Consider the following 13,149-nt stretch of genomic DNA (forward strand, 5'->3'; position numbering starts at 1 on the left):
CTGTAAGTTAAAACAACAACTACACCAAATGTGTTACAATGCCAAGGAAAATCTGAGATACTTATTTAAAATAGAAACACACCCACCCATCTCAAAAATTTAAAAATATAGAAAGACACAGTTCAAGTCACTCAAGCAAGTACCACAGTTCCTCAAATATTATGCTGTCTATATAAGTAGTCCAGTAGCAAAAAAGAGAATTTGTTCAGTGAGCTGGTCAGCTGGGAAAAGAATTTATTTTTTTACTGTCTTTATCTTGATTTTAAATCTCACGAGACTCTAATGACCAATTTAAATCTCAACACTGTCCTCATTATTAGAATTTATGATAGGCCTGATTTTATGTGACATATTTTTTATTCTGTCTTCAGCAACAGAGAGATAGTCCTGTTAGTAAGAGGGAATCAGATCATGCCTTTTTACCTGTGTAAATACACAGAAGAAATTTTATATGTTATATAAACCAATGTAATGAAAGGAAACATTTAGTCCATGTAATAATATTACAGACATCATCCAGTCTCATAACATCAATGTGTCCTGTCTCATCATGTCAAAGACTTGCAGGTCTAAGCTGTAAATACTGAAAGACTATTTATGAAATGTCATTTTTTTTTCTTTGGAAAATGTTAAAGGTTAATGGCAGATGCCTTGCTTGTGAGGAGCACTTGTTTCCAACAATTTCCTTTACCTAAAATTGTTAATTGTAAGTTAGAATATTGTCTTTGCTTTTTGCAAGAATTTAAAGACAAATAACTTTCTGTTATCTGCAACTTGTTTTTATTTAGAATAAGTGAATGAAATAATTTGTTGAATAAATACATTCATATTCATTTGTCTATCTGATAATTCAGTATATGCTTATAATATTAAAYATTGTTGTTTCCAGGGAGACAAAGAGGCTGCTTTAGGGCTTCCATTTTCCCCACTCTGTGACCGCAAGTCCACTTTGGTAGCTCAGTCCCAAATAGGTAATGACAAATATTGTTTTTCTTCTTCTTGTATGTTTAGGARCATAAAGAAACTGTGGCCCTTTCTTGGACCCATTTTACTTTTTAAATGCTCTGAATATCATCTTGTACAATGTATTCCTTGCAGSTATTTGTTGGGTGAACTCCTATGTCCTGAAAGAGCAACTCACTGGTTTCAAAAGAATATCRAGTTGTTTTGGCATATATGATCAAAGGAGGGGTAGAAGAGGGTTTACCAAAGTACTAGTCCATCTTTTACTGCACACACTTCCAAGTTTTGTAGCTCATGTCCTCAGACAGGTTGACCTTGCTTTGGAGGCCAAAGGCATGTCCCTGCTGCCATTCAGAGGTCTGGTAACACTTTGCAGCTGCATCTCAGCTGTGAATCAACTGGTGGTATCAGCCCTTCAGCTTCCAAACCCTCAGTCAGAGACCAAGACAAAAGGACTTCAATTTGTATTGAAGTGGTCTGCCTCTATGGCCTTCCTCTATTGGAAGCTAATTAAGACAGCAGACTGCTGTTAAGACTAGCATTGTGGCACAGTGGAGCAGCACAGGGCTGGAGCAGCCTCCTTGGGTTGACAAGGACCACTGTCCTGTTCCTACAGACCAACACTGGCCAAACTTCAGTTTCAGGTTTTCAGAAATGCAGATCTTGGTTCACTCTACACCAGTTTGAACTGTCAGATCAGCTGTAGGAAACAGAGAAAACAGGAAGTGATGAAGTTAATTGGGGGTGGTTACAAGGATATGCCCTGGAAGCTTACAGAGTAATACAGCATGTCCTGTTAATAGCTGCTCCTTTTATGTGAGACATCTCAATACTGCTGAAGAGCTTCTACTGGTGCAAATGTATTAGCTTTGAAAGGGAGCATGTCATCCTGTCTGATCTTGTCACTCAAAATGTCCTTTCTTCCATTTCACCGAGACATGAAACGTAGCATGCTGAGGGTTACCCCTACTGCAAGTGTGAAGCTGGGTGCACGGCCCGAACTCTGCAGCTCGCCTTGGGTCGGTGTTATGTYGTCAGGGTGTGAAGACACCTGGAAATCCATTGCTAGCTCTTTATCTTTCTTTTTTTTTTTTTTTTCCTTTTTAATCTATTTTGTTTCTGTGAAATGCTCAGCAGAGAATAAAGCTTCGTCCTTTCATTATGTCATTCCTTACCTTGACGAGCACTTTAAAATGTAAAAGACATTGTTCAGAGCTGACATCTCAGCACTGTGGGATGAATGCTGTCTCCCAGGGATATTACTTGTTCTCTTCACTGATTTGACAGAACACTCCTACACACTGTGAAATAACACTTTACCTCCACAGAATAATAAACAGCAGTTTGAAATATTAACTCTTTGGCAAGAGGCTCCGAATGGTAACAGAGGCAGTAGGACTTCTAGCCCTTTGGCTCTACTGTAGCTTCCATCCATTCAGTAATTCATATTAATATAATTCAGACTTAATATATGTTCTATACTGCATAAAATTCACATGAAATAGGCATGAAAAGCTATAATTTCTAGCATTTACTTATGTGCATACAACTTCAGGTGGGTTTTTTTATTTATTTTTATTTTGTTCGCTTTCTTTCCACAAGATTGTTCTAATGGTAACTAGTTTATTGAATAAAGCCTACAGTGAGAAAACCTGCCTTTTGTCAAATTTTTTAGATTTGAGAGCTGGGAAAATATAAAATCTGATTTTCTTTTTTCTCATTTTGCTCCTCAGGTTTCATTGATTTCATAGTAGAACCAACATTTTCTCTTCTTACGGATTCAATGGAGAAAATTGTTATTCCTCTTATAGGGGAAGCTTCAAAATCTGAAAGTCCTGCATTTGGGACACTCAGGTATGAACACAATGCGTGTTTTTTGAACCGAATGCTGTCATTCTCAGCAGTGCCCTAACTGAGGTTGGAGAAACAGATGATAAGCTATACAGTATTGCCACCTGCTGGTGCCAGCTACTATTTGCTGCTCTGGTAGTGGCCATGGATGGCCATGGAAGGATGCTAAGGCTTATCCTTCAACTGCTCACTGGTGCACATTAGAGATGAGCAGCTCCAGGCTTAATTTTCTGTTTACACTCATAAATGAGTGGTACATGAGCATTCCATTAGCATCTCTGGAGTGCAGGGATGTTATAATGAATCTTCTTGTACAATCCACACTGAAATTTTGACTGCAACTATATTTCTTATGASAGGGCTGAAGGAAATCCATTTGTATATGTATGGATATGTCTTTAGTGCCAAGCAGATAAACTGTGCAGCTTGATGTAGTAAATAAAACCTGTGTGAAATGATTACCTATACAAGACCAAAAATAGATATGATTAATTTATTCCTTTGAATAAAAAGATCTTTTATTTATTTATTTATTTATTTTATTTTTCCACACGTTTACATTTACATAAAGGAAAGCAATTTTACCTGCAGTTTACCTTACTTAGCTGCAGTAACCGTTAAGTGGTAGATAACACTTTTTTTTTTCTTATTCAAGTTAATTAAATTGTAGTCCTTCACTATTTTAATTCTCCAATATTAATTTGGAGGGTTGGCTTTTTAAGGTCATACTAAGTGTTGCTTTGACTATACTTGAAGTGTTATGCTAAGAATTTTCAGCTGAAGTAAAATTTACATGTGACAATACATCTTGTCATGTGGGTCAGCAAATAATAATGTGATATCCCTCCTGCAAGTCCCAAAAGATACCATTTGCTGTTGGGAAAATTAGCTAAGAAGCTACTCTAAACTGATTACGTAAACATTACTTAAGAACCAGTCTGCAACGATGCATCATCTGCTRTCAGGGCTTTTTAATAATTTCCTAGAAAAAGGTTAGTAAGGATCAATCACRGGTTACAGCTTCGTGAACTGAAAAAATGTGTAATATCTTGGGTGTTCTTTGGTGAAGACTGTTATTTCTTGTTAGTGATTTACATGTAGGCCCTAAAGAATTTGATACAAATTAAATGTTTATGTATTATTAAAATTGCCCTACTGTGTTAATAATTTAGGATTTTCTTCCTTCTATAGCCAGAATAGTTTGGGAGCAGTAAGCAATCTTGAAGCACAGAGACGACCTGGTATTAAAAGTGCAAGTGATGGAGCGACTTACATAGAAAATTCTCTAGCAACTGTAGACCTAACAAGCTTTAAGGACAACTTGATGCAGATCATTCAATCAAACAAAGAAAGATGGAAGGAATTAGCAATACAAGGTATGATATACTAAGAAGGAATGTTTTATACATTGCTTAACCTTCCTTACAATTTCCTCAAGTTTTATTTCTAAATTTTCCTTAACCCACAAAAATATAAAGTCTCTTATTCCTATATTTTGTTTCATACTGTTTATTTAGGTGGCCATATTTTGCTGTCCCAGGTGCAAGAAAATGTAAGTGGACAGGGGATGAGTATAAATCTTACAGCCTGTAAAATATGGCCCTGTGCTGCTCAATTTTCAGACATCTCTTTTAGACGCTTACAGTTTGGCAAATTTAATTGTAACTGATACTGACATCTGCTTTAAATGCCAAAATCAACAATTCAAAGTATTACATGTTGCAAGATTTCTTAAAAAAAAATGTGGAAGTTATATTTTGTTATTAAAATGCTATTTATTCTTTACCGTACAGCATAATATTAAATATCATAGGYTTCTTGGGAACATATTGCAAGCAGTTTTTTAAATCACCTCATGGATCTAATGATTTGGGTAATCACAGCATGTGCTAGAACCAAGGAAGGCAAAAAGTGACTGTTCAGTTGCCAGTTGATCGTTAATAAAGCCAAACCTGGATGAAGCACCTTAGCTCATGAGCTGTCTCTGGAAATTGGTGGGGGTTACCATTATTTTTGTGCAATGATTTGCAATAACTTTTGTGTGGATATTGATCCTGGTTAATCAACTGGGATCATAGAGAACGTTGTGTCCACACAGTCTGCCTTGTTCCTGAGTGAGCACCTGGCATGTTTTGGGATGGCGTTTCTGCACTTGGCCATGATCTGGTTGCATGGACTGGTACCCTGGAAGCCAGTGCCAGGCTTGTTTTCCCTCGCATAAAATTTAAAGCAGTATCTTTTTCGAGGATCTGTCTGATAACATGGAAGAAACTCTGCTGACCAGTKCTAAAATCTCATTGAGCGCTGGAGTTATAATTAATGTTCTCTATAGAGAATAGTAAATAAGAAAAAGCTTTGGTGAACATATTGAAACAGTGACTTGAGAGCTAGGCAGAAAGGACAGCTGAAGAGGAGGTTTAAATTGTTTTGCCACTCTGAAAGAAAAGTTTCATGAGATCAGTTGTTTCTAACACTAGCTTGTCAAAAAGACAGGGCTGCTAATTTGGGATGATCAGTAGTAATAGCATAAGATCAGGGTACCAAAGAGCCTTTAGCTACAACCTACTGAATTAACCACTATTGGTCTAGCTATGTAAGAGGTCCTTCAACACTGAAGATGGAGACAATGTTATCTGGAAGCTTGTTGCTTCCACTTGTAGCTATTACTAATGAAYCAGTTTGGTTTGGGGGGATCCAGAGGGACATAGTGTGGAGATGCTTAGGGTGTGCAGTCAGTCTCTGGAAGGGTCTTGAGAATAGTGCACATATTTTTGATTACAGAGTTCTGGTTTTGTTATATATACATATTGAACATTATTTTTTCTTTGTAAAATCTCATGGATATTGTATAGGTTTTGAGAAAGTTATTTTCCATTCATTTTTCAGAAACAATTAATACTTTTTAGCTCCATATATGGGCCTGAAGGGATGCTGGAAAAGGAGTTTGCACTTAGTCAGTGTAGTTCTCCATAGGGTGCAATGCGATATAGCATGTACATTTTTTTTTGCTACACTGTGCAAACAGAAATATGTCYAATTAGTCCAGACAGACAATACATCTGCTCTAAGCTGCATGTCGTAAAGAGTGAAAATCCTTAAACAGAATTCAAAATTAATAAGTATCTATTAAAGAATAGAGACTTTGAAATGCATACTGTTTCCACCCTAAATGCCTTTCAGCTCACACTCAGGTTTGACTTAGTTTGACTTAAACCTGTAAGTTAAACCTGTAAGTTAAACCTGAGACTTTGTACCTTTGTACCTGAGACAATTTTATTTTCTATCCTATTGGGGGGCATGCTTTTTCATGCCTTTTGTTTTTAGTGTATCATTTACGACCTGTTTGTATCTCACATTGCTGTTTCTGATTCAGTTTGCTGAAAGTTTGTAGGTTGCTCTAGATATATGCAGAGTAGTAGAGTATTTTTTGCACATGAGTATGTACATGTAATAAGGAGAAAAATTACTGTGGGGGTAAATCACTGCCAGGTATGCAGAGTGTTGGTATTGCTATTCATAGCTAGATAATTTATTGCAAAAGAGCTGAATGCACTTAGAAGGTCATGTGTGTTATGAGCGTCTGCCATAGCAGCGAGCTGCTGGTGCAGACCTCCATCATGAGGTGACAAACAGTACTCCTGTTTCTAAAAAAAAGCTCTGCTTTTGTGTCTGCAGGCCCTGTGCATATTAGATGTTGTTCCCAGACTGCCAGATAAGTTCACAGACTTAGGAGCAACTGTGTTATAAAGGATAGCAATGCAGATGCACAAGTGTGCAAGTGCAGAGGACTCTAACAACAATCCTGATCATTTTCTGAGTAGAACTCACACTTGTTCCAGCTTCTTGCCTTGTGAGGATACCACAGTGTGGTTAGCCGTGCCTGGGATGCAGCTCCGCTGCAGCGAGGTGGGCTTGGCTACATGGTCTGGCTCACGTGTCCAGACAGCCCTGAGCAGGAAACCAGGACATGCGCAGTGCTGTTGATGAGGGAGCTTTCCTGGAGGTGTAACGGGACCCTTCTGTGAAAAGACAGTTACTATTGAGAGTGTTGATCCAGAGCAAACAGCTTGAGCAAGGAACCAAGCGCTTTATCTTGGAAAGAGCTGTGCTAGTAGGGAAAGCATTTACATACCTAGGCAGCTGCTCCAGAGCTTCCGTAACAGAAGGCTTGCTAAATTAGATGACTCCATTTTGCTAAAAAGGCCATGTCTTGTATAATTGATGCAGAGGAGCTCAGTGCTCTATAGCCTAAGGGTCCACAACCTTTCACCACTGGAGAATTAGTGGAATGTTTCTAAGGCCTTTCAGGGAATGCTGGTAACAGGGAATTACCATAATGATCAAACATCTGGGATTCTAATTTGAAAGCCTTGATGTTTAATTAATATTCCAAACCCCTAATCACCAGCTAATCTGTCTTTGTTCAATTCAACACAGTGATAAAGAGASCATTCCACCCTGTGCTTTTTTTCAACATAGCGGCGATGGCAGCTGATATTTGCAATGGTGATAGTTGTAGCAAATTGACAGTAAAGACGCTCAGATGAGTTGGAGAGGTTATTTCATTAGAGAAAATGATTGCTAAATTGATTTTAAGGTCTGGGAATTAGTGACCTCCTGAGACAGCTGTAACAAGTTGCTGAGAAAGATTTAAATATTGTGTAAGGCCCTTCATATGATACAACTCTACTCAGAAGAGGGAGAAATTGCAAGACAGTGGCTTATATTATAAAAATGTAAATCACAAACCTTTKTGTTTATACTTTCATGTTTATTCTGTTCTATAAATAATGTTTTAAAGGTTTACTAATAGGCTTGGAAACTCAGATACTCTCAACATAGCAAATGGGCATATAGTAGTAATCACGCTTACCATCTGTTAAGAACAATTAAGTTAAGAGCAGACCATCAGCCTTCTTCTGATTAAACTGTAAATCTTCATTTGCCAGTTTAAGCTTGGGAGGGAAGGCAGGTGATATTAAGCTAATGGATGTACAGAGGTAAGTGCAATAAGAGATACTGATAGTTATCAATATCCTTATTTTGATAGTTATCAAATCCTATCCGTATTTGAGCAAAATTAGGCATGGGCAGTTTAGCACACCACAGGTCATATAGCAAAAGGGGATGCAGAACAGAGACTAAAGGTCCAGTTGCCAATGGGATGAGCTCTTCACTAAAGCCTGCTAAAGCTGTTCACCTCCAGGGTGAACACTGCTACTCAGTGTCTCAGGCTTAGGCTTAAGCATACTTACTCTCTTGAATAATTTGAATAATTCACTGTTATGGGAGTTGAAAACTAAGCTACATTGTTTGTATGGAAAATTTCTTCCTTAGTGTCTTTGCCAGTGCTCTGTACTGCTCAAACCTCAGTTTCTGACTGCTTCAGAACAGGGCTGAATAAAACATGTGAGGCTGCATGAATCTCTCGCATCATCCTGTGCCTAATTCTCATAATAAAAATACGAAAAGCAAACTACAGAATCGCAGGGAGCAGCTTTCTTTGGATCGACAATGACTGAAWAACAAATCCCTCTTTGGGACTCGGAGGCCGCCTCAAGCGCTTTCAKCCCTGAATACTTCCAGCCACAGTTACCACGGAGCTCGGCTCCATTTGGCCTGAAAGATTCTCTCTGCTGACTCCCTGATCAGAAGAGAGTAACAGCTGCTAAAATATAAAACTCTTGGGGTGATGATTGAATCCCAAGTCAGTGTGGTTTAGAAGCCGTTCGAAAGGATGCACATGGAACCTCACCATCGGTTTGACACAGGACAGCAACACTCACAGGTCTCTTTAATCTGTTGGAGGGAAATAAAATGCTAAGAGCAGAAWTTTCAACAATGGCCTAAGAAAAGAAAAGGAAGAGGAGTGGTTTGAGCTAAGAGTAGCAAGAGATATTTTGCTTTTGCACTGAGTGGTACGTTCCAGGCCAAGGCCAAATAATGCGGCCTGGTACTAGAAGCAAATCCTTTGGAAGGTGTGACCATCAGAAGTGATGAGCTAGGTGATCTAAAACACCTTTTCCCCTGTAGCTCAGAGCAGCATGTCCTTACCTTCCATGTTCTCATGCTTGCAGCACTCATGACCTCCAGTTTACAACTCAATTGCAAAGGAAAAGTAAAAGATGGGTTAGGCCTCATGGAAATAAGAAATATACAAATTATTTTTATCCAATATTTTAGTAACATGTTTTGAAAGCTAATTAAGTCTTCATTATATTCACAGTGTACTATTAAGCTGTAACACTAAGAGCCACTGGTTTACATGGTTGTTTTATATGCTGTTATGTTCTGTGATGAAATTCGTTTGAAGAGTTGAAAGGGGAAAGTGCCAGTACAAAAATAACACTGTAGGTTACTGCAGTGTATTCGGGAGTTTGGAAATGACAGGAAGCCCAACAGTTTGGAAACTTGGAAACTCTCTGGACTTGCTCCAGAGTCCTATGGAAGCTCCAGAATCAGCCCACTTGTAATCTGCACAGATTTGTTTTCTACTGCTGACCTCTTAAGAATGGTTGGTGGAGGAAGGTTCCTTCTCAACCAGATCGAGGCTTGGTCTTCTGCCACTGGTTTGTAAAATGCTCTTTAAAAAAAAAAAAAAAAAAAAAAAAGAGAGAGAGAGAGATGGCAGACGAGCCTAGAAATAATGTAATATATGCTAGTAATATATGCTAGGAGGGTCTGTAATATCAAGCAACATTCTTAATCAAAAATTCCTCAAATAATTTCATTCTTAGTGGCAATGAACAAATTTTCCTTCTAGTTCATTAGCTTACTAGTTCTGATTGCTTCACTGTCACTGTGTCATGTASAGAAAGGCAAATTAATTCAGTTTATTTTCAATGCACCCATTGAAAATAATGGTATGATTCAGCAGGGATTTGCTATCCTGGAGTTTTATATTGTACCACAAGCTGCCATTAGCTGTTGTGCTTACCTGTAGTTGTGGTTTTCCTCTCCACTCTTCCTAAGTCAGTACATGTTCAAATACTGCTGTAGATGAAAGGTATCTTACGAGATCTGTACTGTACAGACCATAGCAGTTACACATTTACTTCTCTCTTTWATTCACCTTATTACAGAAAGGTCAGGAAAAGAAAGTCGACGGACARACGCAGAAGTAAAAGAGAAGGTACCAAAACACAGAAAAACTTCATCACCTAATAAAGCACATCCTGAAAATGTTGCTGTGTACGCAGGTAGTAATGCAGCTGAGCAAATCCACTACAAGTCAGCTCTGTGGTTTATAACGGAGAGTTGTCAGAGCTCCTGCGGTAGCAGAGCAGTGATACAGGACACAGGGCCCTGTGGTAAACCTTGCTCGTTAGAGCAGTGCTAGCGAGCAAGCCACACGACATCCTAGTGGTTTTAAGTTATTCAGAGCTGCTTATCAGCTCCAGGAGAGATCCAGGTTCCAGAAAAGGAGCTTMTTATTAACCACAAAATGGTTACTCACCTAAGAAATAAATTAGGATCTCAGCTTCTTTGTATCTGCTTTTTATTAGCTCACAGGTATCCCAAATCTTTTCTTGTTCTGMTGTGAAGCAACCCAAGTAAGACTAATGATCACTGATTACAATATTTCTCTTCAGAACTGGTATCTATTGCCAGACACTTAATAAGCCAAAATAAGTCATTTAATGGAAGAAAAGTAATATTTGGTGCAGTTAGCACTTTTTCTTTATCTACAAAATACTAAGTACCTAAATTTTTCAAGTATTCTGAAACCTGGTTGCTGCCTTTATGCTAGTTTTCCAAGCAAAGTTTTCCATTCATTAAAATCATGTTGCCAGTATTCCAGCCTAAACACAGGGGAAGACAGACAGCACTTGATGCTATCTTAACTTATCAGATGTTGTAGCTCCTTCTCATGAAGGATAGTACTTTAACGCAATAGTTGAGAGGAAACATGGAAAGAAATACTGGAGGGAAAGATAAGACTGAGCCATCTGGGACAAATCTGTTTGAAGAAGCAATTTGTTTTTCAGCATAAGTTGTACAAATTCTGCTGAATACACCTGGATTTTTATAAAGTAAGGAAAACCAAACAATATAAAATATGTAAATGGGCTTAACTCCAAGCATTTTTACCAATTTAAAACTTGAAAAAGGAAAAAAATAACAATAATGCCTTTCCTGAGTTAGTCATGCAGCATACCTCCGTATGTCAATTATCTGAAGGGACACGATAATCCTTTCAATGGATATGATAAATTCCCCACTAGGAGTCCAACTGGTCAAGAAAGAGGGAAACTTTATAGAAAGAAAGACTACTTAGAAGGTTGTTAAATCTTATTAATCTTATTCAATTAATAATACTTAATAAGAATCTTTTCAGAAARCTAGTGGCTTAAATTTTAGATAGTAGGTTACTGACCCAGTCCTAACTTCTTTTAAAGACTACTGAATATTTATTTTTCACCAAAGCAATAAAGCAGTGTAAATGACTATAAATTGCAACAATGAAATACAGAGGCCCTGTATAATATAGGCTATTGTTACAGAAAATAGGAATYTATGTTTTTCCAGACCACATACCATATTCCACAGGTAGAATCCAATATTATTCATTTCTTTTTATTCCTGTTTTGCAGTGGATTTCAGAGCAGACGCAGCAGAGTGGACTCAGGACATAGAATCAGATGTGCTGCAGATGAGACACACAATACCAGAAACAAGGATTTGGGGTTTTAATGATGCCATCATTGAGGAATTTATATCTGAGGATACTCAGCCTCAGTCACAACTACCACATACATCTCCTAATAGCCCTGAACAAACTCCTTCCAAACAGATGAAATACTTTTCTTTTTTTCAAGCTGATTTAACTAAGAGTGATTTGGAAATTTTATCACTATGGAATGGTAATCACTGCTCAAAACAAAAAAGCCTAGCACTGATTAAGCACAAATTGTAATATGAATCTTGATGGAGCTGTGGTTCTGGATCCTTTTCCAGAATGTGAGATCATAYATATGGCATAAGTCCCTGGGAGGAGGCCCAAAACATATCTGCTAGTTAGTGACCCTGTGGCTGAAGTACCACAAACTATTTCACAAATCATCTGTGAGAATGGTCAAATGTTTTTGTTCTGCTGTACTTAAGTAACTTAGAGTGAGCACTTGTTGCCATAAACAATCTATCAATAGTTTTAATGCCATGGGTTCAGAAGTTCCACAATGTTTTTCATACTTTGAAAAGATACTATTTTTCTGGCATAATCTATTCTACTGGCTTCTGAAAAGTCAGTTTAAATGCAGTAGATAGGACATTTCACTAGGGTGTTATCCAGTGCAGACATACACCGTACTCCATCAGACACACACAGAGCTGAGTGAGAATGTGACTCTGATTTAGATAGCCATACTTGAGATCATCTCAAGAACAGTCATAGAAATAAGAGAATAGTATGATAGAAGTTAAGAGCACGTCATAATCATTATGCCGATTAAATTGTTAATCTTCATTTGCCAGTTTATGCTTGGCAAGGGAGGAAARGCAGACAATATAAATTTCATATACACTATGAACTGAAGAAATGGTGTTTTTACAAATAGAAATATTTTGAGATATTACTTTTAATAGGAGAATAAAGTAGGCACCAAGTTGCACCAAGATAAATGGAAATTCTGTTTAGTACTGTCCTAAAGCATCATTTTTAAGACAGATGCTGTCTCTTATCAGCTTTCAAGTTAAAAAAAAAAAAAAAAAACCTTTCTACCTTGAGCTAAGTGAGTATTACTGTTTTAACAGGAAATACCTTAAATCAGTATCACACTGGTAAAACAATCGTGCTATCAAAAATACTTCATTGTAGCTTTTAAGCACTAGAGGTCTTTTTAAGAAAGTCTTGGATAAATCCAATGTAAGATGGAACATCATCTCAACATTTGTGCTTATTTTAAACACAGAAGAGAAACTTTAAAAATCTAGTCTCAAATATCTATACTTTTTAATATCTCTTTATTATTTTAAATTTTCATCTTTCCTTACCTTTTTGTTTATATGTTTATAGTTTAGCTTTGCTTTGCTTAACTTACTGAGGCATCTGAACAGAATCTGATATGTTTTTATCTCGGAATTTCCTTGTCTTTTTGATAAAGTTAAGGAGAAATGCTTGTAGATCTACCATATGGAGGCAAGTATGGTATGTAAATCAGTTTAATAGGACAAAAGCCTTAGGTACATAAATTATACCATGAATGACAAATGATTTAATTAACATATCTGGATTGAACAACATCAGATTTGCTTTCAGGCTGCACAAACTTGTTTCTTAATTTCTTCAGCCCAACCTGTTCTTTGAGTGATCAGTATTAAAGTCTGCAGAGGAAA

General features: G+C 37.4%; 1 protein-coding gene across 1 annotated transcript in view; it reads left to right on the forward strand.

Annotated features, from left to right (window-relative positions):
• Nucleotides 1-13,149, forward strand: part of PDE1A (phosphodiesterase 1A) — a 165,876-nt gene that overhangs the window by 146,490 nt on the left and 6,237 nt on the right. The window contains exons 16-18 of the mRNA XM_026052083.1: nucleotides 890-971; nucleotides 2,697-2,817; nucleotides 4,006-4,190. Of these exons, the coding sequence (XP_025907868.1) occupies nucleotides 890-971; nucleotides 2,697-2,817; nucleotides 4,006-4,190 (388 nt within the window). The remainder of the gene's footprint in view (nucleotides 1-889; nucleotides 972-2,696; nucleotides 2,818-4,005; nucleotides 4,191-13,149) is intronic.

Source organism: Nothoprocta perdicaria, unplaced genomic scaffold, assembly GCF_003342845.1.
Source record: "Nothoprocta perdicaria isolate Ctin4 unplaced genomic scaffold, notPer1 scaffold_83, whole genome shotgun sequence".
Classification (NCBI taxonomy): domain Eukaryota; kingdom Metazoa; phylum Chordata; class Aves; order Tinamiformes; family Tinamidae; genus Nothoprocta; species Nothoprocta perdicaria.